The sequence below is a fragment of the Hesperophylax consimilis genome, chromosome 3 (genome assembly GCF_061612785.1).
Source record: "Hesperophylax consimilis isolate HC1 chromosome 3, BYU_Hcon_1.0, whole genome shotgun sequence".
In the NCBI taxonomy this organism is placed as follows: domain Eukaryota; kingdom Metazoa; phylum Arthropoda; class Insecta; order Trichoptera; family Limnephilidae; genus Hesperophylax; species Hesperophylax consimilis.
The window spans coordinates 38,625,230-38,652,819 of NC_142838.1; the positions used below are offsets into that span (position 1 = coordinate 38,625,230).

The window sequence follows — 27,590 nt, forward strand, 5'->3', positions numbered from 1 at the left end:
AATTAATATATAATAACAGATCTTGGTCGATTCGGCAACGCGTTACAAAATATTATAATGATAAGTAAATACCTACAACGGACTTGTTATTGCAAAAAATATGTTTATTTACTATGAAACCTAGTAATTTAAATGGCGTTTGTAAAATTAAAGGAATAATCAGTAAAAAGTGAAAATAATAATTGACAATACCAAGTACAAAAAAGTCGCAAGAATCAAACAATGTCGGATGATAAATAAAATATCTAACTAATTATTCTTATTGCTATTATTAATATTTTTAATTTTTTGATAATGGGAAGTTTTGTTTCAGATTTCATTTCGTTGAAATATAGCCAGTAATATTCGTTTGTCAAACCATTGTTTTGATTTTGTAAAGGTTTTGTTATTTTGCAAACCCGCTGAAAGTAGCCGGGCGACGGGTAATCGTGTTTCGGGTCGTGAATGACCTGAAACCTGATTGAAGAGAGGGTTTTCGCGACCCGCTCTTGATGCTACTGGGTCGCGAGCAACCCGTGTCGTGTAAAACGATCGATTTATATAACTCTAATCCAAACAGGACGACTTTTGCCCGTGATTTTCTCGAGTATTTTTGTTTATACATTTGAAATTCGGTGAGGTTTGGTCATACTTAATGTGTATATACATACGTATAATGTATGCATTAATTTTTTGCAACATAGCACCCGATATAAAAATGCACGCATGAGATAAATGACGTTATTACAAACCTTCGTCGATTCGACGACACTCTTGTTTCATCACGCTGACGATCTATTAATCCGTAACATACCAAATGAGATTACTTAAAAATTTGAAAACATAAAATATGACAAAAATGAATTCTTCCTAGTTGAACAGTCAAACAAGTTATTTTACAGTTGTCAAATATTTTTTATCTGCTAAACTAAATAAATAAAAATGTCCATGTTCGTTTGTTTAAAATCTTAAATCTCCGAAAGTTGTTTACAGATTGCTTTGAAATTTTGACACAACGTTGCAAACGAATACGCGTGTGTTTTTATAAATGTAGAGAATGTATTATGTAGATGTTACCTGTGAGTCCTGTGACAGGTAAAATCATGCCTTTTTTTAAAAACAGTGCAATCTGTTGGACTTTAAAGCAACACGCGCTATTGTTTCACTGTAAAAATAAAAATATTTTGTTTCAGTGTAGTCGATTCGACGAAGGTTAGTTTTCTAGGGTTAATCAAGGATCCTTATTAAAATGGAATTCCCCCATCAATAATCAAAGGTTCAAAATTAGAAATAATGTAGTGCAGTTATAATATTAATCATGCTTCAGCGAGATAAGTAAAGTTAATTTATTTGCAAACGCTTATCTGTAATCCGGCATGGGTATTGCGTCAATGTGACACCCACCATAATAATATTGCAATATGGTTTTTGCGAACGTCAAAATTATTTTCTTTTGCAAAATAAAGTATTATAGACGTATGTCCGTGACAGTTGCAACTGTTACGAGCCTTAATCTATGTCTATATTAGGTATATGTAAAAATATATACTATCTAAAACAACAAACAACGGGATGTTCCAACAAATGGTATAGTATTTAATTTACAGTGTTTGCATTGACGTATTTTTGTTCACAAAAATGGGATTCCCAGCAGCGAGTATTCTTCGGGGAATCCTAAATTCTTGGTCGTGGGAGAGTTACAGCAAATACTTATGCCAATCGGACATTAGTGGGCATAATCTATATCCAGAGATGTGCTTTATTTCAAATAAATTAATTTCAAATGGAAATGCAAAATGCAAAATGGGTATTTTCCATTTTGCATTTTAAATTTATTTATTTATCGTTTCTTTACATTGTATCTTTTTTTTAAGTTATAATTTTTAACCTCACTAGGACAAGCCTGTGTTGAGGTTAATAATTTTACAAAATATTAAAAAAATAGTACAAAGATTATAAGAGATTTAAAATAGTACAAATATTAAAAAAAAATAATTCAAATATTAAGATAACAATATTGTTACATTGACGTTTCTGCGAATTGGATACCTACATGGTACCTATCAGCCTATTCATTACAATATAATGCTGTAAACATGTAGGGTGACCAAGATATTTAATTGCAATAAAAATGTAACAAACTATTATTTTTTTTAAACAGAGAAGAAAGAAAGAGAGAAAAAAACATTTACATTAAAAAAAGAAAAGGATGAAAAAATTAACTTATTCAAAATATTATGCCACAATTTAAAAGGACAAAGATGAAAGAATATGTTGGAAATCCTCGGATGGCAGAAATAATTTAACATTCTTTTTAAATGTACACAAGGAATTTGACGATTTAATGTGATCTGGAAGGCTATTAAATAAAAGTGGAGCCTGGTACAAATAATGTCTCTGCCCAAATGAGGATTTAGGGTGAATTGCCATAAAGTTCAGACCAGAGCCAATTCTTGTAGTACGAATTTGTTGCGTTCTTTTAGCAGAACTAATATTGTTAAAAAATCTGCATAACGTTTGTAGGATAAATAGTTGTTTTAAATTCATGATATTACATTCCTTATAAAGTAACTGTGTAGGATATGTAAATTTTTTCTTATACATAACTTTGAGAATCAGTTTTTGGGCAATATTAAGTGGTTCTATTACAGTCTTCAGGCAGGAACCACAGCACACTATATTATATGAAAGTAGGCACTGAATTATAGCAAAATACACTGTTTTTAATTTTTCCTTGTCTAGTACATGTCTGAGATCTTTAAAAATATAGATAAGTCTCCTAACTTTATTTACTAACATTTCGACATGATCATTCCACCTCAAAAATTTATCAATTTTTACCCCCAGGTATTTGAGGCTGTCTACACTTTCCAAGGGGTTGCAGTTACACGTTTGCACACAATTGTGAATAATCAAATTATGAGAGGTAGATGGCTGACTTTTATAAGAAATGCTAAAAGTGATGTATTTGGTTTTTTGTGTATTTAAAGTTAAAATATTATTACTCAGATAATTATTAACTATTCCTAAACCTGTATCACATTTTTCAAAAGTTTCACTCCAATTTTTACCCTCAAATATTAAGGCAGTGTCATCTGCAAAACTAACAATGTTACCTGGAATTTTTAGACTGCATAAATCGTTTATATAAATAAGAAATAATATTGGCCCGAGTACACTACCTTGTGGTACTCCATGCTTTTCTAAAAACCATTTTGCATTTTAAATGCTTTTCTCAATGCATTTTCCATTTCAAATGCTTTTTTGCAACATTCTTCCTACTATCTCCACTCATCTTTTTTTCATAAGCCCCAAATATCAGTCGGTCCTCAACCTCGCTATGAGAGATAATTTACATTTGTCAAGTTGCTCCCTGGTAGGAGCCCTGGCAATTGAGTGATACCATTTCAAAAAATACTGAACATGGGGCCATGACGCTGTAATATTAAATGTTAGATAGCAGTTTCTATGTTTTTACGTTGGCAACATTAGTCCCGCGCAAATTTTTTGTGGTTTCATAATCTGTAGTCGTGGTGTTTTTGGATTTAGGTACCATCATGTAATATGTTTGTTCTACATTCATGTCCATCATTAAATGACAAAATTGTTTAAAAATTCTATAATTATTTTGATTGTTTGACCTGAGAAATCATTTTGCATTTTCAATGCATTTTGAAAATAGGTATTTTGCATTTTGCATTTGAAATGCTTTTCTAAAAATCATTTTGCATTTTCAAATGGAAAAGTTTTGACCACAGACATAGCAATTAATAGACGAGAAGATAATGGCGAGGGGTAAAATCAACTGTTGAAGAACGAAGGGAGTGAAGCTGACTGTGATTCGTCAATAAATCAATCTGACAGTAAATAGGCATCTCGCATTATAATATCACCATTTACTTCTTAAAAGTAAAATCTGCTTTTGAATGAATAGACATTTTTACATGGGAGCGCAAATTACTCGCCACGTTATGAACAAATTTGCGAAGTCCAAATTCAGCATAAAAATTCGGTTCTATTTTCAGAGTCGAATATTTCGTTCAAGTATTTAGTTAAGACACTTTTATAAATGTTCATAATTTACTTCCCAGCAACCAACCAGCTTTGTGTTTCGCGTCCAGACGTTTCTCGATGTGATAGTAACAACTGATTCATATTATACGATGTGAATATGCTTAAAATAAAGTAAAATAATGCTTATATATGGAATGTAATACGACAATTGGGTTTATTCTCTTTTTCACATCTATTTTTACAAGTTTTCATAGTACAAGTCAACATTTTGCCGTGTTATTTCGTAAAATGAACCGATGATGCCTCGACCATAGTTCGCACAAGAATGATGACGTCACGTTTTCAAATTTCACTTGAGGCCATACGCGAGCACAGCCGGCTCCAATGGAACCGGTATGGGGAGTGGGGATAATACGCTTTTAATCACTTAGGGCAGGTCTACTTTTTTTTTTTTTTTATATTTACTCCACACAGGAGGCCCTGAAGAAAATAATTTCCCTCAGGGCCTATGTCATCTTTGGGGATGCTGTGTGGAGGGTCTTTTTGTGGAGAGGAAGGAGTGAACATGGGTCTTGAAGAGTCCCATGTTGTAGGAGGGAGGAAACACAGAGGCCGGCAGTTCGTTCCACAGCCGAGCTGTTGAACTTAAGAACGAATCATAGAAGCGACCCGTTCTCATGTGACAAGTGTCAACTGTGTACAAATGTTGGGCGCGCGTTTGGCGTGTATCCCGACTACGCACCGGTGCCAAAGGGATCAATGACGCTAGTTCCTCAGAGCATCTTCCATTGTAATACCGATAGAACAAGGACAGCATACCTACCTGACGCCTGTGCTCTAAAGATTGCAGTCCGTTTGTTAAGATTGGGGAATCTATCAAACGGACCGCCCGTTTCTGCACAGAGTCAAGGGTTTTTTTCAGGTATTTTGGGGCTCCAGACCAGAGATGGCTGCCAAATTCGACAGTAGGGCGCACTTGCGATTTGTACAGGGTGAGCAGTTGTGTACTATTAAAGTATCTGCGGGCCCTGTACAGTACGCCCAGCTTCTGAGAGGCCAACTTTACTCTAGCTTCGATGGAGCCCCCGTACCTGAGCTGGTCACTTATAGTTACACCAAGCATATCAATGGAAGGCCTGTTCGGAAGATTGCTTCCGTTGAAGGAGACTAGATTATCATTTGGATCCCTTTTAGACGTAATCAGACAGGATTGGGTCTTTGAAACATTAAATTCGACGAGATTATTTTTACCCCAGGAGGAAATACTCTCGAGATAACCGTCCATTCTCTGCTTCAAAGCCCTCCGAGCCGTTGGAGTTTGTGTGCCCTTTGGGGGCTTGTCAAACAGAAAGCTATCATGAACTGTACTGTCATCCGCGTAACAATGAATCGGTGCACATGTCAAAAGGTCATTGATGTGCAACAAAAACAAAGTCGGAGACAGAACCGATCCCTGTGGGACGCCAGCATTTATGGAGTGCGAGGAAGAGGTGAAACCGTCAGCAACCGCCTGAATCGACCTATCCCTTAAAAAGTCAGCAATCCACGTACACAGGGATGCGGGAAGTCCGTAAGAATGCAATTTGTTGACAAGTCCTCGGTGCCAGACCCGGTCAAAGGCCTTGGATATGTCTAGTGCGACCGTTTGGGTCTCACCGTGACGTTCCAGGCACCGCCCCCAAACATGCGTCACATACGCGAGAAGATCACCGCACGAGCGGTTCCGCCGGAATCCGTATTGACGGTCGTTGATAATTTTGTTCTTCTCGAGGTATGTGAGCAGTTTGTCGTTGATCACACGTTCCATCACTTTGGACAGAACTGATGTGATCGCTATGGGGCGGTAGTTGGCCGGGTTGGAGCGGTCACCTTTCTTGGGAATAGGGTGAATTACCGCTTTTTTCCAACCAGAGGGCACAGTGCCACACTTCAGGGACATTTTGAAGAGCTTTGTCAAAACTGGAACTATTTCCGCAGCACACCTCTGCAATACCAGGGCAGGTATTCCATCAGGTCCACTAGCTTTGTTAACATCGAGCCCCCGTATGACGTGGAGTACATCCCGATGCCGGATCCTCAGCTTTTTCATATAGAAGCCGCAGTGAGGAACCGACGGCGGAACAGCACCCCCGTCGTCGAGGGTCGAGTTTTCCGCAAACATTTTCCCTAAAAGGTTTGCCTTTTCGGTGGCGGTGTTTGCTAGTGAGCCGTCAGGTCTGGTAAGAGGTGGCAAACTGGGTTTGCAAAAATTTCGACCTATTGAGCCCGCAAGCGACCAGAATGCTCTGCTGCCATGCGGGCAGGCAGCCAGCTTTTTGCTGATCTGCAGGTCGTGTTCGAATTTTGACCTTTGAAGGTACACCCACCCTGTCCCACCCCGGTATAGGTGACTTATGGTCACCCCTTCGGAGCTCTCGCATGAATCTAATTTTTTTGAATAAAAGGCTCTACAATTTATATAAATGAAGCTAGGCCTTCAAAGTCCCCGCATACGGTGTTATGAAGCGGTATGCAAGCGCTTACAAGTACTAAACTAAGGACAACACAGAAAAATAAACAACAAAAAAATCAAGATTAAGTGTCAGGCAGATAGTTGGTGGAGGGGACCCACACTCCAGTACCTGTAAACACATAAAAGTAAAATAAACAATAGAGTGAAGGGGGAGTTTCGCCGAACCACGACTGGCAGTCCTGTTGAGAAATTGGTGGTGGTTGGGGCAACTGGTGCAGGTCAGGACTTCCACACCCCTTAGCCGACCACCCGGTGGTGCCCTGAAGATAAGTATTGGAAAAAGAGGGATAAAACCCTAAAGAACCTAGGGGAAAGAAGCGTCAGGAGGTCGGAGGCAGGGTGGAGGTTACCCCAGCCCGCACAGTCACCCCTCTGACCACCAACGCTCATCAGGGGTGGCGCAGGTGATTGGCGGAGTCCCCCGGTAAGAAAGAATAATAAGAAGCTCCAGTCGTGCATGCGGGGACGAGGCCCGTTATCCAACCCCTAATGGGGAAAATAAACAAAACAAAACAGACAACGGAGTTCAGTTCTCGCCTGTAAACTCGTTGCTGTTACTAAAAAAAAAAGAAAAGAGAACCGGAAAAAATACATGTAAAAAGAAGAGAAAATAAGAGGAAAAATGAAAAACAATAATCAATCCAAAAAGTGCCACATAAGGGCAACGGTAAATAAGTAAAAACAAAAGTAAAGGTGTAAAAATAAGATCTGCATGGTCTGTAAAGAGGACAGTAAGTATTGAATAAGATAACAAAGAAAAGTAAGAGAGATAATTAGTAAACACAGATATATAAGAGTACTTACAGTGTCTGTAAAAAGAAAAACAGTGTGTTAACCTTAGACAGGGAAAAAGAAACATATGAAAAGAAAACAGAAAATAAGAATTAAAAAGTACAAGACAAGTTAATTAAAAAAAAAAAAAAACAAAATATAAACGAATGGAAATCATCTGCAACAGCTGGTACAGTAAAAAAAAAGAAATAAGATAAGAATAATAAAATAAGAAAAACAGAATAGCATATACAATAATGAAAGAGTTGTAAAATAATAAGTCATGGAGCAGGAGCAGTACACCGGGGGTTCCCAATTATTACACTAGTCAACGACTCTAAGCACAGGCCATCTCTCAACCCAGATCCTAGTAAACTTCCTCAAACATTCGAAATTCACACTGTTAGAAACAAGATCGGTGTTCCACACCGGTCTAATGGGGACATTCAGACCGTCTATCATTTCGTCTCTGGCATCCTTCAAAATCTCACAGTGCCACAGAATGTGCTCGGCCGACTGGTAATTATTGCCACAAGCGCAATTGGGGTGGGTGGACAGGGCAAGGCTGTGAAGCCTTCCCCTGAATTCCCCATGTCCTGAAAGGAGCTGCGTAACGTGATGGTCCAGTTTGAGGAAGGCCCCTTCCATTCTGAGTTTAACTGAAGGGAAGAAGGAGAAGGTCCATCTTCCCTTGCTCGACCTATCCCAACGGACCTGCCACTCTTTGAGCGACAGGTCCCTCATCGTTCGGAGCAGTCCTGGGAGAGTTCCTGGTCCACCCGGTGTCAGGACGACACCAAGGTGGTTGGCCGGGGATCCACGGATTAATCGCTGCTTCGTTAACACCTCCCTAATTTCTAGATCGATTGGTAATATACCAGCCAAAATTGGCAAAGCGTCCGAAGCAACGGTTCGATATGCCCCAGATAGTGCCAGCAGGGGAGTGCGCTGACCCCTAGTGAGAGCAAGAAGTATTAAACAGTTATCCAGGCGATGCTCCCAAACAGAGGCGGCATATGCGACTTGCGCAACATATACCCCCTTGTAGAGAGCGTGCAAAGCCGGTCTGCGAAGTCCCCACTCTGCCGTGGAGATTCTTCGAAGCTTCAGAAACAGCGACCGAGCCCTGCAGGATACATCTTTGACATGAGCCAGAAAGGAGGACGATCGATCTAGAGTGACACCTAAATATTTAACGTTATCCACAAATTTGATATTAGTGTCTCCCATACGGATGGTAGGGTTTCTTGTCTTATTGAAAGAACCCTTCATCAGGAGGCCCATAGTCTTCTGGGGAGCGAAGGTCATTTTATTCCTCTCCCCCCATTTAAGGAGGGTGTCCAAACCTTCACCAGCCTTACATTCGACTTCTCTTCTACTGTCCCCAGAGACAAGATACATTTTATCATCCGCATAGTCGATCATGATACATCCTTCAGGTAAGGGTAACCTAGAGGAGTCATCGAAGGTTATATTCCAAAATTTAGGAGCTAGGACGGAGCCTTGAGGACACCCCATATCGGTCTCGCGTTCAATAACAGTGTCACCATGAGAAATAATGACAGTTCGGCCCGATAAATAGTTGTCTACTGATTTAAATAGGGTTTTTGGGCAGTTCCTATTTTTAACCTTGATACGTATCATGTCCCACCATGCGTAGTCGAATTTTGACCTATTGATGATTCTCTTGCATTCCTTTGCCGATTTGTTGTATGCTGATCTGCTTTCGGGCGTTCGAGATGTGTTGTAGGCTCGGTAAGCCGCGTTTTTTCGTCGAACTGCTTCGGAGCATTGTCGACTGAACCACGGCTTTGAGCCCACACCAGTTTCTTTAGTAGTCGATTGTATGAAGCCATCCATCGCCGATTTGATGACTTCACCAATCTCCTGGGCACATCTTGAAGGGTCCGAAGTCCGAAAACAAACAGCTGACCACGGAAAAGCATTGAAATGGGCCCGCATACCGAACCAATCTGCTGACCTATAGTGCCACACTTTTCTCCTCAGCCTCTCATTGGTTGGTCTGAGGCTAACGGGGATTGATTTCGTCACTAGGCAGTGGTCAGATGATCCCAGAGGCGCTGTGACGTCAATCTTATAACCGTGTGGCACAGTAGTTAAGAATAGGTCTAACAGATTGGAGCGGTGAGTCTGGACATCAGGAACCCTTGTAGGCTCCTGAACCAATTGCTCTAATCCGTAGCAAATGGCAAAGGATTCCGCCTGTCGGCCAGCCGAGTCCGTTGGGCCTGAGAACTTCAACCATGGTTCGTTATGAACGTTGAAGTCCCCCAGAACAACAAACTCGGCCGAAGGGTGGCGGGGCAAGAGATCATCAATAGTATCGCTCAAATGTTTGAAGAGCTCGGAAGTGTCTGATTCGCTATGGTTCGGTGAGCGGTATAGACATGCGTAGAATCTTGCCGTACTGGCAAGATTGACGCGCACCCACATTACGTCGAATCTGGAGTTTTCCAGACTCAATAGTCGCACACAGTTGACGTCAGCTCGACTATAGAGGCAGACTCCTCCTTTCAGTCGGAATTTGCTTGCGAGGGTAAAGCCCGGGCAGTCCAGATAGGAGGAGTCTGGCGGCTCGGCTATCTGAGTTTCGGATAGGAAAAGAAGGTTGGGACGTTGGGACAAAAGATGGTGATGGACGGAATTTAAATTTGTGTGCAGGCCGCGAATGTTGGCAAAATTTACCAACAGTTTTGGCCCGCACCGGGGACGCCTGCTACTCGCCGCTGTAAAGATGTTATGTTTGTTTTTATGTATATTCATGATTTTAATTTTTTTTTTTTTGTTTTGTTTTTTTTTGTTTTTAAGGGTATGAAGTGAAAGGAAGGTCTGGAATGGAAAGGTGTGAGGGGTGGGTAGGAATATGGGGTTCAGGCTGTCCAGGAGTGATGAGCGTTTGGTTCCAGCCCACCCACTGCGGTGCTAGGCGATAGGCTGGGAGAGTCCGGCTGGAGAGGGCATCCAATGCGCCCCAAACGCTGCTGCTGGGTCCCCTCCGGTCACGAACCGGCACAACAGCAGTGGCGGGGTTTTTACACTCGCTGATGGGGCAGCCCACCCTTAGTCGTGAGCCTGAGGGTCGGGCCCCTGTACTATCGAGCGGCCCGGACAGCGGTAACCGGTTGTAAAGGGTCTCCCTCAACCAGCATCTCCCAACCGGCCCGCCACGCAGAAGGTGGGCCGACGCACCCGCCACCAAGACCTGGGCAAACCTTAACCCATGAACCCGGGCACCTCTGCTAAGTCACCAAACGTAGCGAACCACTTGGGGTGACCTGTGGCAGAGGTGTTGGTCATCCAATAAATGGTTCCCAGGGCGGCGGTACCCATTCCCGCCTACCAAATTGAAATTGAAACTAATATTCATATGTCTATGGTTTTGACCTATTTCCATTTTGCATTTCAAATGGTTTTGGATACCCATTTTGCCATTGATGTATTATACTAGATTGGCCCTGTCTATATTAAATCCATTTTAAAAATGACCCCACATAGCGCGTACGTCACAAATATGGAGATGAACTTAACAACCCAACTCTGTTTAAACTCTTTGTACAACCGTTCAAACTCGTAAGCGAAAGCACGGAGAATTTGTTGTCAGAGGTGTTGTAATATTGACATAAAACCAAAAAGAAACTAACACTTACAGCAAATTTTATGTGCTGAATAAGGGCTGAATCAGGAAAAGAATTGATAAAAAACACAAAATGATTTTAATTTATTTTATTTGTGTTTTTGAATTTTATACAGGTCCTATAGAACCAAAAACGTTTATATTTTTATTACTGTGCATAGGTTTTTTTTTTTAATTTACATTAATTTTAATTTTATTTTATTTTTATTTTTGTTTTTATATAGAATGGTATATAAATATTGAAGAAAGCAATCACTTTGTGACTTGACATCATTTTATTTTCTTTGGTTTTATTCCCAGTCGGGCTTTTGCATGCATTTTAATACAGAATATATCTAGTAAGCTATCGAAAATTATACAAAATAATTAAAGCTGATGAATATAAAATAATATTAGTAAAACGTTTAACAGTAACATAAAAATTATAGAGACTAGAACAACACTATGTAGCATTAAATAATCATACTACTATCATTCAATTAAAAGTTATTTTGTCTTCAACCACTTTGTTAGAATTGAGACATTGTGTCAACTAGTTTATCAACCTTCTTCAAGATAGCATTATTGAAAACTAACCTAAGTACTAAACGACTTTTCATTAAACATAATGTAAGATTAACATAAAGAGAGAGTAATGTTGCGTGTTCACAAGCGAGCTGAACCACGACTTATTAAGAAATATAAGATTGCTTCGTTCCTTTCCCATAATTCGTAGTTCGGCTCGCGTTCCGGTTCGCAAATGAATAAGCAGCAATGATGAGGACAGAGCTTTAGGGATCGTATGGGAGAGTGGTAAGGGGGGAGGGGGTGGAGGTTACATGATTACAATACATACTTATTTATTTATTTACGCCCGTTAAATAGAATTTTACGTGTTATTTACGGCATTCACGCACATCGGTTGTTGCAATTCTGGTAGAGGAACAACCGGCTTGTCGATTACAGAAGAAGTTTCAGCAGGATCCAGAACCAGTCCTGTTCGAGAAGAAACAATGACGGTATCTCTTTTCGCAGGACCTGTGGCCATGGTGGACAGCAACTGTCCAATAAACAACGACATTATCAATTAAAACCTGTTTTAGTAAAAAAAATTTAAAAATTAAAACCAATCAATACATAATAAACTTGCTTAAGTTTTCACACGAAAATCAAACCAAATAATTACCGGAATAACAGGCAAAGCTTTTCAGTCTACACATCGGAAGCCGCTTGCAGTTGAATAAATATGTTTGGCGTGAAAATTATTAGAGCAAACGCGGTTTCCTGCTGATGGTACCCAGTTATTGTCACATAATTGAATGCGGATTGCTTCTAACCATTTCTCCATTTTTTCCGGTTTATGTGGAAACCTAAGCGAAAATACACAAAAAATAAATGAAGTTATTAAATGACGCAATTTTATTTCTATCAATTCTTCTGCAAAAAATCGAAAAGGCGAAGCCCGAAAGGCAATGACGACTTAATACAACCCTGATTAGCAAAACGCACGGACCAAATAAATCACACATACACATGAGTTGTCGCGCCTCTCAATGCGTGTCAACGCTAGACGACTAATACATCCATAAGTATCACGCGTAGGTTGCGTGATTTTCGTATTCTCATCACGTGATAATAATTAACTTGATTCACCCTATTGGTCGAATCACTTGGAGGTGTGTTATGCATGTGACGTCACAAATTTGCCGGAAATAAATCTAATCTCGTTGAATTTTTCACATTTGTTAATACGCTGCCCTCAATCGATCTGTAAGGTACTGATATATTTTTGTATTCAGATAGCTGATTACATTTTCTAAAATAAAGTCCGTCATAGGTACAATCTAAAATATTTGGAACTGGGTTATTTTTGTGATTGAAAAAATGAACTTGCCCAGCATAGCTGACCAGCAAAATAGCTTAACTCTAGACCAACAAAAGGTAAAACGCAATGCACAGTGCCCATTTCGCATTGCGACACAATGCGTGCGCCTTTTCATAAATGTGCACGTGAACCAAAACAAAATTGAGTTGGTGTTATTTTTCACTGGTTACACCTAGTCTAGTTGTATTTAGTCTATGCATTTTGCACATCTCTGTCTATATCCAGTATATTCACATATGCACATTTAATTATTATAATAAATTAATTTGATTTATATAAAAATCTACAGTTTTATACCGAGACTGGTGAAATATTGCACACTTGACCTTCAAAACAAGAGAAAGGTCACTGTCTATATCTAATTTCGAAACACTCCGTTAAAGCCCAGGACTTTACCCTCAACGCCGGGGACTTCAGCTAGTGTATATCTATCTATGTTTTTTTAGCGGGCGGCTTGGCTGTTGTTTATATAAATCTAGTTTTATTCACAGAATGATGAAAATTCGCACAATTGACCTTGAAAATGAAATTGAAAACAAGAGGAAGGTCACCGTCTGCAAGAGATTTCAAAATATCAACCCCATCCCATTTTCTCTCCCCTTAAAATAGAATTTTGATACTTCTTGATGTAATTTTGCACACTTCATTTTGATTATTTTCGATGACCGTAATGGCCCCTACCGTTACTATTCCTACCAACAAATTAGTTATTCCACGTGTGACGCCTCCACGCAGAGCGATTAGGGAGTAATACTGGTCACCTTACTGTCACAAAGCCACATGCAATTGAGAAGTCACTGTGTAATTAACTAATCAAATCATTGTGGTTAAAACTTCCGCCATTTAATTAGAAGCAAATAACTAAGTATTAACCTGTAAGCTGCTCAATGAATCCTGCTATACAATTAGTACCAGTGCTTCAGACGTGTGACTCGAACACAAATTAGCAGGTTAATGAATACTAATTATATCCGCTGTGTTGGATTATTTTCCTGAGCAACACGATTATCAAAAAAACCTGTTTTTACCTAGTTTTCGCATAATTTTCGACTATTTTGTGTAACAAATAATACCATCGATTCATTTTTCAAATGGGGTCTTCAGTATAAGCCGAGATCACATCTCTTCGGAATAATAAATATCTTGGAGTAATAAATATTTGTATATTTAAGATAAACTACATATTCTAGATTTGATTTTCAGAATTATGGACAAGTGGCGAAGATTTCGTGTTTTAATTGCACATTAAATATTTGTTTAGAAGGGGTTTGGTCAAAACCACCTCAACTCAGGCCAGGACACTGAATCAAATTGATAAGTTATTTCTATTTTATAATCAGTGTCCTGACTTAGGTTGAGGTGGTTTTGGTTGAGATGGAAAAAGAGCAAATTTGTGAAAACAGGCAAGTTTTTTTAACGAATTAGCACGTTTCGTTGACATATTTAATAAAATAGTCGAGATCCACTGCGCATTCGAATAGTTAAGAGGTATAGTCGGCATATATTTTGCATTCTGTGTTTTAATCATGTTTTACTATTCTTTTATTATATATTAGCTGACGTCTACCCGGCGTTGCTCGGGCTTATGATGGAGTATGGAGTAAAGTTTTGAGGTTTGGAGTTCTAGTGTACCTGAAAACTGGGTCTATTTTTAAGGTTGAGATAATATTATTCTAAAGAATTGAAAAGTTTACTTTTTATAAGTTTTTGTTTCACTCGATCGTGCCACGTCTTCCTAGGGCGTGCCCGATTTTCATTATTACAGTAGTATATCTGTGTGTAAGGATATAATGGCCAACGTTATGATTCCAGAGATAACCTCATTTTTAATGTCAGTGCCATACATTTTTTTCTTAAAAAAATGATGACTCCTTCATTTGTGCACGCAATTGCTTCATACGAAATTTTATAGCATAGTAATGATCAGCAGAATCCATTTCTAGCCAAAAAAAATCCCCTTGAAAATTCAAGTCTCTATGTCTATGAAAGGCGATTTTCAGCGCACTGCACAGTGTTTTGGCTTGCAGTGTAAATAAAATATTGTAAACTAGAGAAAGCATACTCATAATATATGTAAATCATTTAAGCATTAAAATGAATCATTAACATAAAAAAAGTTTTTTTTTCAACTTTGACTTCAAATAGCCAACCTTATGATTCCAGAGATAGCCTCATTTTTAATGTCAGTACCATACAATTTTTTCTTTAAAAAATGATAACTCCTTCATTTGTACACGCAATTGCTTCATACGAAATTTTGTAGCATAGTAATGATCAGCAGAATCCATTTCTAGCCAAAAATACCCTTGAAAATTCAAGTCTCTATGTCTATGAAAGGCGATTTTCAGCCCACTGTGCGGCGTCTACCATTCAAACAAACACTCCTGGAAATAATAAGAAAAAACTTTCAGCCAATTCGATACAGTAGTTGCTGAGTCTATAGGGGACAAACAAACATTTTTTATATAATTTTATAATTATATAGATAACACATATTATATAATTTGTTGTTGTTGAATATAATGGAACCGTATTGAAGAATAATCATGGTTCAGTACGGTCCAGTATACCAACCCAAACAGAAACTTTAATGTTGGTTGATCGGTGTTCTGCCTTTTGTGTTTTCAAAACACACACTTACAATTTTGAAAATGTCACATACGTGCGCACAAGGTGGGTAATTGTATCGTATAGATAGGTACGTTAGAGTTCATTTTATTTTTTTATTCGCTTATCAAACCTTTATCGCCATAATATTATAACATGTTAATAAAAGCCCTCTTGTGAGATAATTTTATTTGCCTTTGATGTTGGTAAGTTTTGTGCGGGGCTGACCCTGTGCCCATTTTTCTGCCTGGCGCAGTATTATCACCGCCTTGGCTCCTTTGAGCCTTGGCAAGTCGGCGCCCGGAGCGGACTGCTCCTATAAACTTGAGTGAAAAATATAATGGCTAAAAAACATAAATATATTCATATATTTAATTTCGATCGTTTTGGCGGGCTTTATAAAAGCAAACTTTGAAAATTATTTTTACTATGAAATGTACATTAGTGAAAAAAAAAACACTGGTATTTAAGTTAGAAGGTGGACTTTCATAAACAAATCGACTAGAATTCCTTATTGCGCCTGCACAGTGCCGGTCCTGGTTTTGAGCACCTATTTAGTAGATATTATTTACGTGTAGTAGTTATCTGGAGATTGGAGACTGGAGACGAAGTGAGACTACAAAACTTTGTTGGTCCAAGAAATGTATTAATCCTCTGACGAATGATTACAATCATCGATGTTCTAATTGGTAAAATAGCTGCAGGCAACGACAATATGGAAAATTAGTAAATACCATATTGAAAGATTTAAAATGTAAATCACAAGAACAAAATAAATATACTGTTTTGGGGGTATTCCTATATACGTGTTACAAAAGACTTCAATAAACTATACGTTTATTATTAATTTGTTACACCAACGAGACAGAAAGGGGTGACAGAAAAAACTGGCGAAACATACGCAACGGTAAAATTACAGTATGGTCCACTCAGATTCTTCTCATAAAAGCCACAATAGATTAGTGAAAGAAAGTACATAATATGAAACGATTTATTACCCTGTTAGGAGTGACATTGGGCATCAAGAATGGAAATTTCTCTGTCTCGGCAGCCCAGACGAGCGTGAGCACAGAGAACAACAGCAACAGATGGTAGAACTCCATAGCTCGAAGCAACACGATGGAGATTATAAACAAACTATGTATTCTTCGGGTAAACAATCCAAAGCAGACGCAGTCAACAATACAATCTCGTGTTATTTAGTGAACAAACTGAATTGAGATTCCCTCAGCGGCGTAAACAGTCCGGCCGAACGTATTCCGTACTTTTAACTTTTACCAACAATAGTAACACCGACCGCGAACTGAGACAAACTGACTTAGAGATGCTATACCGAAAAAATTAAACTCCCCGGCTTTTTCGCCAAAACTCCCCAGATTTCATAAAAAGTCCCCAGATTCCAAACAAAAAATAGCAAACATGCAAAATATGGAGCTAAAATAGGCACAACAGCTAACGACGAACGGGAGGGGGTGGTTATAAAATCGAAAATACGTTCGATTTTTCACTGTGGTTCATTTATTTTTTGCTTAGATATGGCAATTATTGATTTGAGATTTTCACCGCCAAAAGTATTGTAGTGATTTGTTTTTGGGGTATTATGCCGTGTTGCGCTACCTCCTTCTTTAGCCAACGTTGAAAAACAAATCACTATAATGGAAACAGCAATTATAATTACTGTTATAATTTTGTCTTCGACACATCGCTCCGAAATGTATGATTTTTCCGTTACTCAAAATATACTTTTATTCTTTTATTTTTCTAAAAAAAACTCCATTCTAAATTTAAAATCCTCAGATCTGGGGACTTCTCCCGAAAATAGCATTACTGGATTGACTAGTCAATCAGGGCAATACATTGCCAGGTCAAAAAAATGGATACTCTCCTAGCGAAAGCATAAAAATTCCCCATAAATTCTCAAAAACGCAATAAACTTGCTAGATTTTCGACGGTCGCGTTGTTTTGTTGAAAATTATGTTACGGGGTGTAAAACAAACTTGAATGGTGAATAAAATTACTAAATCTCCGAGTTCTTTTGAATTTCAGGGTCTATACCTACCGAATTTTCCCTAGATTCGATCAAAGCTCCCTTTCATCTATTTCTCCCTAGATATGGGAACGCTGTTCACCGATAACTGAATAAGCTCAAGTAGACTCCGTTGTTGTGTTGTGGATAGTACGGAATTTCAATATTTTTTTAGTGATGGTATCAGTCGGCTTATATTGTCAAGGTTCCTAGCAGATTGCTACTTGAAGAACGTAAATATCTCCCATTGACCCATAAACGTCTAGCACTCACGTATCAAGTTTAGTAGAAAGTGAGGAGTGGCGAGTGTATTTACCTGTGACCAATGATATAAAATAATAAACCTGTAACTTAAGAGTAGTCCCATTGATTGTAACGACTTTAAAATATCTGTATAGTGACTTCACTGTACGAAATGTGTCCTAAAGCGTGAGGCTCGATCCTATGTTGTGCAATCAGTGAACTCACGAAGAAGCTTGCCTACAGCATATGCCAAACAGCGCCTGGCGCTAGTAAAAACATCAAGGGCGTTGTTTTAGGTGTTAGGCGTATCTTGACAAATCGGCGCCCGGAGAGGGACAGTTTCAATTGCGCCTGCACAGCACAGGGTCGGCCATTGTTTAAAACTTGCTATCTGACTTCATCTAGGAAATTTCCAGATATATGAAAAATACTTTTTTTATATAAAGGACGAGTTTATGTCCATTTATGGCTAAAAACAATATTCAGGCAAAATACTGTTTAACATTCTAGGCCTTAATAGAATTTACTTTATATTAATTACTATTCATTATCATAAACACCTCATACATCGATTTATGTCAGGTCTTATACAAACCTAGTATTCATTCAACTATTACTACTCTAGTAGATATTTCTTTTAATTATGTATTGTTTAACTGCACTTCTATTAACAACTGTATCACTTGCAATAATATTTTTGTGTACACATTACTTGTTCTGTAATCACTCTATTGTAAAAGCCATTTTATGACGTTTAAATAAATAAATAAATAATCCTAAGTTTGTGTTGTTTGAGTACCAAAAAAATTGTTTTTTGATGATGGTAGTTAGAGAAATTCGATTATTGGAATTTTTTTATTAATATGTTTGTCTTTCTTTTTATCATTATAAAACTGATGTATTTTATTATATTAATAATCTGGTCAAACTTAGCACACGAACTCTAGCAACACCGGCCAATGACGTCATAACTCCAACCCATCGATCTGCGCGGAGGCCTTTCGAATTTGCGTGGGGTGTATTTTTTATATTATAATATTGTGATGTGTGCATAGCAGATGTCTGAACATTGGAATTATGTTTCCCTTCAAATCTTTAAAAATATTGTCTTCGAGGGGTGGTCATGATCATCAACCACATAATGATCTTCATTAATTATATGACTCTATTTTTTACTAAATCTGCAAAGGCTACCACCGAGGTCGTTCGTATTCGTATTAGAAAAAATAATTCAATAATATCGATATTTTTTCCTTAACCCTTTAGGTGCGGTAAGCGTTATGGCGAACCCCTTGGAGGAATAAGCACATTAGGCCACAGAAAACCTGCACGAAAGATTCGAAATAGAAAGATCGGCAATAACTTTTTATTCAAACATTGCGGGAAACATATTAAACCCAAATAAAATAATAAATATTGGGGCGGCCTGGCGTTGTTTTTATACAAATCTACCGTTTTATTCCGATATTTTATGAATGTTTGAATGCATTATATATACCTACCGGAAGAAATTCTCTAGCTGATAGTGAAAACCCTATGAAACACGTTGCATAGTTTAGAAGAACTAAGCGCGTAAACAATAAAAAAACAGTAAAAAATGCCAAATCTGCACCACTAAATTTCCTCCAACAGAAACTACACATTCCAATGCCACCTCAAACAACAATAAAAACAAGGTCGACAACAAACAATACCCTGAACATACCGATAACATACACCACACACGGACAAAGACACTTCCAGTATTACGCTACAAAACTTTTTAATTGTATGCCCACCACTCTGAAACTACTACTAATGGGAAATACATACACAAACATTCACAAAAAACTGACAGCCTGGATCAAAAAACAAGATATCCATTTTATACAAAACATTATAACACCAAACCAAACATAATCATGGATGAATGTGTATGTATGTATGTATGCATGCATGTGTTTACTTATATGTGTGTATGCATGCATATATGTGTATTTATGTATGTATAGGTACATGGGTGTATATATATGTGCATATAAATAAATATTTTTTCCTTTTTCTTTAAATAACAATGTACAATAACCATTTAAAAAAAAAAAAATCTCAACTTACACTTATATAAGAAAATTTAAACCAATACACATAAATACATGTACCATTTAATCATAACCACGTAAACACCTCAGCACAGGTTCTCCCAGTGAGGTGTTCACGAAACATATAACATTATCCACCACAGTGTCACCTACTCAAACCTACCTCACACCCAGCATAAAACCAACAGTTCTAAATTTATGTATTATATACAAATGTAAATATTTGGTAGACACTGTAATGTATGTATAGAAATAAATAAACAGACAGAAGCGGATAGAGACTTTGTTTTATACTATTTAGAGATATACATATTCAGTCAGGGCCGGCCCTATGCGGGCGCATTTGTAGCAATTGGTTTTGACAAGGGGCGCCAAAATTTTACTGGCGCCAGACGCCGTTTGGCTCAGAGCCGGCCCTGTATTCAGTTACATTGGGATATTTAATCACACAAATTTTTTGGGACATAATAATACGAATTATTAGGTCTACCCAATGACAGCTTGCGCTCGTTTCTATCAGCATGGATTCTATTATTTTTGGCAGTTTTTCATGATCTTGTTATCCTCAAACCAGACTGCATTAACGCTTCAATCCGCTTTTTCACAGATCGCACGAAAATCAGCTTTTTCGTGCGATCGACTGTACGTATTCCATCCTCTCATTAAAAACTGCTAAAAATTACTGGATTCCATGTCCAAATGAATGCAAGCTGTCGTTGAAGGGAAGGGAGGACATAATATTTGTTTATATTATATCCCATTAATTCGCACAATACTGTTATTAACCCCTAATAGAATGTCAGAATTCAGATTGAGTGGAAAACACGCGCAAAATGATTACAGATAAATTCGCTGTTTTTGAACGTATTTCAAAATAAAATACTGTTTTTGAAAGCATATGAAAGACTGTTTTAGATGTTAGTGTTACAAATGAACATATTTATGAAATTAAAAAATTTAAGGCAAATATATGTAGAGTTTTTAAAGTCGCTTTCCATGTTTACTTATTCGGTTTATATACTTCAAATGCTAAATGTTGTTTCATAGAATTATTTCAAATCATAGTATTCTCTCGTTGTAATGGGCCTAGTCCACGTTGGCGCCAACTCGCCAACGTGTAAACGCCGTCGCCAACGTTGGCGCCATGTCGTTTAGGTTTGTCGATCATGTCGTTTAGGCGGCAAATCAAAAATAGCACATTTTAAAGAGAAAATTTATTCGTCAACATAAAATTTTTCAAAAATATACCTTCACTATCGTAATTCTTTTTCTCATTTTTTTCGAGAATTAAACATTGAAAATACCCTTTTCTGCATTGGCCAATTGATATTTTTTTTATGTGAATACTGCACAAGAGTCAGCTCCCAACTGTCTGGAGCCAGTGAGACAATGGCATCCCCAGTTGTGTATGTTGTAAGGCTGAAGGTAGTGGGGAGGTGAAGGAGATAGAGAAGAGGAAGGTGGGGGAGTACCTGACTATTCAAATCTAGTCACCAAATACAGCTAAAGCCATTTCAAGCAACGTTTCAATTCTGAATTCAAAAGGAGATACTGGGAGTATCTTCCACTCTGGAATGTGCCGCAAGTTACCATATATTATATATTATTATTCTTACCTAGGTCCAAAAATGTTCAACCTTATACCCGGTTCTTGGAAATTGAAAAGTGGAAGCGTCCTGCGTAAATTAGTCAATGATTGGATTCTAAACTTAGGGAGAGTCGAAAGTGAACGTATGCTGTATAACTGTTAAACAAAATCACCAAACTTCTGATGTTTTTCAACCTAAGATTTATGGTTATGCGCCCCTGAAGCCTGTCTGCTCATTAGGTACATCACTACTGTAAAGCGTATCACATTTGTACGTCGCACACTAACTCTGTGTGAAACTTGGTACCTACTACGGTAATGATTTATAATAAATACATAACACAATATGGCGTACGAAGTAATGCACCAATTTCACCAAAGTAGCACTAAATCAGGTACTATGTATTTATATTCATAGTTTATGTTTCATAGTTTATATTTCTATCTATATAGGTATATAGTTATTGTTTTTACATTTTAGCAGTAGTTCAAGAAATGAGCGCGGTATATATTCGTATTGCCGTATAATATAATTTGTTCTGAATTCATGTTTTAATTCAGTGAAAACAATCATGCACATAATTTATTACACATTCTAGTTACAACGCTTACCTCATACTCTGTAAATTTTAATATTTTATGTTACCAGGTTAATTCGGTAAATCCGATTATAATATATGCTACCAGATTAATTTTTTCTACTTCTCACAAAACAATGTATGTGTACTTATATTTATTATATACATTTTCTTTATTACACAACTTAGTTTCAGAGAAAAATGAAACTTTTTTTTGTTTTTTTTTATGTAATTATGTACATTTCAGTAATAATATGAACTAAACATGTCAATTTGTCTGTCCTAGAACGGGAAACTTTCCTAGTTGGACAGGCAAAGCATCCAATATGAAAATATGTACTTTCTATTGATAAATAAATAAAAAAAAAATAAAAAAAATAAAAAATAAAAAAAATAAAAAATAAAAAAATAAAAAAAATTTAAATAAATAAATTGTGAAATAACACAAGTTCATAAAATAATATATACTTGCGCATGCCGGGATTTGAACATTCGGATTGCTAGTTGACAGCCTTTCTTCTCGACCACGGAGGTGGTCAAATCTACATAGATGGATGTGGAAACTATTGCAGTTGCAGCAATTTATTTGTGCAGCACGTTTAACTATTAATTATCGTAATTCGTAATCGTAAATAACCGCTCATGCAATAATCAGCACTGCCGTCTCCGCTGAACGCGTACTGCATAAATAAACGAGTACTGTGAACTGAAAAACTGACACTAATTGAGTTGATCACTGGCCAATGTTGGTGAACAGATGCAGCGGCCAAGTACACATTGGGCCAACGTGTATTAGCAGCATAACACTGTTTAAGGGGCAGACAGATTACGCTATATATTAAAGCATCATGGCTTAGCCTATTTCATACAATCCCAATGGGAATGTATGGCGAGCGATATGCACGAGAATATAGCGTGGTCTGTCAAAGGCTTAAATCATACATACATCTCACCGCAATACAAAATGAGATACCACAACTTTTATGAGATATCACAAGTCCTTGTCAGGCTGGGAGATATATATCTCGCAAAAATACTCTACGGGTGTTTGTTGTCTGTGAAGAATATCTTCCAAAAATTGCCCAAGGGTTAATACAAATATTATGATACAAAATGCAGTACCTACATAAAGGGGTTAAGGCCATGTTACCGCACGACGCAAGGTGTCTCAAAAAAGTATTTTTTTCAGTTTATGAGAAAACTGTTTGATAATTTTTACAGTCCTAGATAAATGTGGCACTAAGAAAATTAAAATTGGGTTCCTGAAATTAAGGTTAAGGTACTGAATAAATCTGAAACAAGGAAATAGTGTTATTTTTTTGTATACTGGTGTATTATCTATTATTTTTGTTTTATTTTACAGGTTTTTAAAATATTTTTTATGAACCTTAGAGATTACTGTAGCACTAACAAAAAAAGTTTTTCGAAATTAAAGACTTAAATTCTGAAAAAAAATCGGTATAATGAAATAGATAAATTTTATTATTTTTTCACATTATGTTCAAAGTATAAGTAAAAATATGTGCATATAAATAAGGTGAAGGTACTAAAATGAAACGGAAGCATTGAAAGCTCTTTTACTAAATGTATGATTTGTTGATTAAAATGATTCATTTCATAAAAAAAATTATGCACTCTCTGGAATATGATATCATATTTGTAGCATAAAGGAAGAAAAATTGAATGATTTTATAGTACTAAAAGCAAATCTTGAGAAATTAAAAATTTGTTGTGAATTTTATTGAAAGCTTCGTTTCTAATATTTATTTATTCGAAGGTTTTTTTAACTACTGGAGTACCGTGTTAAGGTCACATGGTTTTATATATAAATTAAGTAATTTTATAAAATTATTTTGCATAAGTACAGTGAAATAAATAAAAATGTAATATTTTAATAAAATAGTAAATAAATAAAAATGTAATATTTTAATAAAATAGTAAATAGGTAAACCAATATAACAAAAACATTATGAAGGTAAGGACAAATATAAAACATAGAAAATATTTTTTTTTTAATCTAGTAATTTACATTAGATATTGAAGGAAATATAAAGGACTGTCGAATGTCGAATGCTGTAGATTTAATTTATGTATAAAGAGATAAAACATAAAAGATTTGTAAAAAAAAACAATTGTTTAATTTTATTTTGAAAGGTCTGACCAAAATAATCTTAATATATAAAAATTATGTGTCACTGTGTTCGAACACGCTAATCACCGAAACCGCACAACCGATTTCAATGAAATTTTATTATGTATAGTTGGTTCCAGCTTGAAATATAGGATATTGGACCCAATAGGTGGCGCTGTTCTCAAGACTTAATTTTTCACCAAATATATATATATATTAGTGGGCTCGGGCAGACCTTTTCCTGCCACAGATCGCCTTTCTGATGTAGGGAAGTTAACTTTTGTGATTGTATGTATTTTTCGATGAGGAATCAGAAAAACAAAAGAAAAATTCGTTGAAACAATTTGCGCCACCTATCGGGTCCAACAGTATCATTTATTTCAAGCTGGAACCAACCATACACATTCACAAAATTTAATTGAAATCGGTTGGGCGGTTTTGGAGATTAGCGTGTGACACGTGATTTTGTATATATGTATTAAGATTTTTTTTCAGATTTCTCATCCAAAAATACATACAACCACAAATTTTAACTTGCTTACATAGAAGGCGGTCTGTGGCAAGACAACGTTGGCCCGGGCCCACTACTAATTTTATTATATCAAGATTTGCTCCATAACTAATATTGTCAATAGATATCTCTTTAATTTATCAATAGAATAATAGTAGTAGATTCGTCTTTTAGCATACTAACTAGTTTATTTTATTTGTCACCAGAGCGACATTAGTAGATTCCGCTTTTACCGTAGTAATCATTGTTCTTTGGTTTTACATATATTTTAAAATTTTCACGGAATGAACAAACAGCTTGTGACCTAATTGTCCTTGAATCTCCAAATAGTATAAAATAAAGTCGTTATCCGCGTCTGTCTGTTTGTGCGCTTAGTTCTTCTAAACTATGCAAAGGATTACATACATGATAAATGTATATTATATTTATAAAAAGTAGAGAAAAATCGATGTTTTATAATGAAGACGTAAAAATATATTTTGGGGCACTACATTGCTAACCCTGGCTAAACCTCATGAGATACATCAAAATAATGTCCTACTGAATTGTATATCTTAAAAAGGCCTACAGAGAAGTCCGCGATGATATATGTCTATCTCCTAAGGATAACCCCCAGTAATGCCGGATACATGTCAGTTAGTTATATTATAAATAAAAGGAAAGGAAGTGGTTAATAAATGGGATTTACACAATAAACAGTGCATTTATTTAACACTAATACAGGTGCATTTTTAGTTAAAGTACTTCTTTCTCTAGCTTATTATCACTTTTTAGTAATCAATTTTGGTTTACACATATTTTGTATAGTATGTACATTTCCTGGACCATCTTGAACCAAAAGCTACATTCAAGTAAAAAATATTGTTGATTCATTTTAATTACCATTTTTAAAACTAAAAAAATCATTCAGTACCAACATTTTTTTTTTTAATGGGCTGTTTGATAGTTAATCGGGCAGGTACTCAACACTAATTAGTACTTGCATAATTATACAGTAGTTCCACATCTAACACTAAAGCGGTCAGTGGCTGAGTTGACATTGCGTTTGGGTCCCACCCAGGAGTAGTGTGTTCAATTCCTCGACTGCCTAAGTCCTCCATCACAACACAAGCAACATTTTCCGCTTACTGTAGTTGTAGTAGGAGATTTTCAAATATTGTCAGGTTATTCATAACCCGGATATTTATGAATACATATTATAATATAGCATGAAATTAGGGTAACATTTTGATGAGCTGAAACCAAACCAGAGTTATATTATAGTCTTGAATAAACGACGACATCATTCGTACATTAACCCATTATGAGACTTTTCTGCGCAGGGTCTTAGCGCACATTTAGAACCAAGCCGACTAATACTGTATAGCCATATAAAATAACATACATATTATAAGAGATCTTTCCTCACCTGGAGTACTGTTCACCGGTTTGGAACCCGCGCTATATTGTTTATGTTAACAGGTTAGAAAGAGTTCAGGAACGATTTCTCAAATTCCTCAATTTTAAATCATTTAACATATACAACTCTTACGACGAAATCGAGAAACATTTTCGAATCACGAAACTACTCAACAGGAGGATTGTCGCTGATCAGATGCTCTTGTATAAAATTATTAACTCTAAAGTTGACTGCCCGGAGTTGCTGAACAAAATAAATTTCCATGCGCCAATTCGATACAGCAGACAAAATACCCTTTTCTACATTGATAGATGCAATACCAATTCCAACCAAAATGAATTTATGCAAAGGACATGTAACTACTATAATAATAAATTTGCAAATATAGACACTCGTGCTGACATATTCACTGCTAGTTACTATCACTACAGAATTTCATTGTATCACATTCTAACTCATATTAACCACTGTTAAAATGATTGTACCTAATATTTTAATATTACCTGCGTGGCAACTTTTCCTCATCCCTCTCCTCCCCTTTCCCGTTCCAACCCAAGTCTATTTAAGTATAGTTAAAATCACTTTTATTTATTGCTGTTTATGGTAGGCATATTATAGGTTTATCGTTTGCAGGTTAGTTTTATGTTTCTATATATATCTGTGAACATTAATAATTGGTCTGTTTTTTGTTATTCTCTTATGTATATTATATTACTAAGACTGTTAATGTTCCTAAAATAAATAAATAAATAAATAAATAAATAAATAAGAGATCCAGGGATGTGCCTTGGGCACTTTAATAAAATACAAATAATAATGTTTATTTATTTCAGATGAACAGAGCGGCGAGTCCAATATTCTGTCTGCCATATAAAAGCATACATCTACATAAATTACCTAAATTATATTATTATTTTTATTTTTTATATATTCAATAATAATGTTATTGGGTTTATAAAAACAGTTTATTTTTAAACAAGTTCTGCTGTGTAATTATTACTACGCGTGACAGCTGTTTCGCCCTCTGAAGGCATTATCAAACTGTCAATAATAATTACATAATTAAATAATTACGCGTAATAATAATTACACAGCAGAACTTGTTTAAAAATAAACTGTTTTTATAAACCCAATAACAATATTATTGAATATATAAAAAATAAAAAAATAAAATGGAGTTCTACAAATTAAACTTAATAACAATAAATAAATTATATTAAATGGAAAATAAAATAATGAACATATTTAGCACTTGTACCACGGTGGCCTGAGGTTAATTCTTCATATATGGTGTGGAGGTGCGCCCTGCTCGTTCCAGCTACTTTGTGGCGTATCAAAGCAGCGAATCCATTCAGCCTTCCCTCTGCGAACATCTTAGAAGCGTTGTCTTTACCGGAAGACTACCTGTTGAATCTCCTGGTGAGCATGTTGGCTTGTATGCTCAGTAATCATTTAGGTCATCAGTGACAACATGCCCCAAATATTTTATTTCACTGCATTTTGCCAATTTTGAGATTGGTTCCACCAAAACATATGGGCGAAATGACAGCTGGACAAGTATTTGCTTTGAATATCAGCAGCGATGATTTTTTAGCATTGTACATTAGCAAGTGACTATGAATATATGCTTCGCA

At 36.5% G+C, this 27,590-nt stretch overlaps 1 protein-coding gene across 1 annotated transcript in view; it reads right to left on the minus strand.

The window, feature by feature from the left end:
• Phm (Peptidylglycine-alpha-hydroxylating monooxygenase) overlaps window positions 1-16,704 on the minus strand; it is a 48,626-nt gene extending 31,922 nt beyond the window's left edge. Inside the window, exon 1 of the mRNA XM_089650660.1 lies at window positions 16,401-16,704. Within this exon, the coding sequence (XP_089506786.1) occupies window positions 16,401-16,505 (105 nt within the window). The 5' untranslated portion in view covers window positions 16,506-16,704. The remainder of the gene's footprint in view (window positions 1-16,400) is intronic.
• Window positions 16,705-27,590: the final 10,886 nt, after the last annotated feature.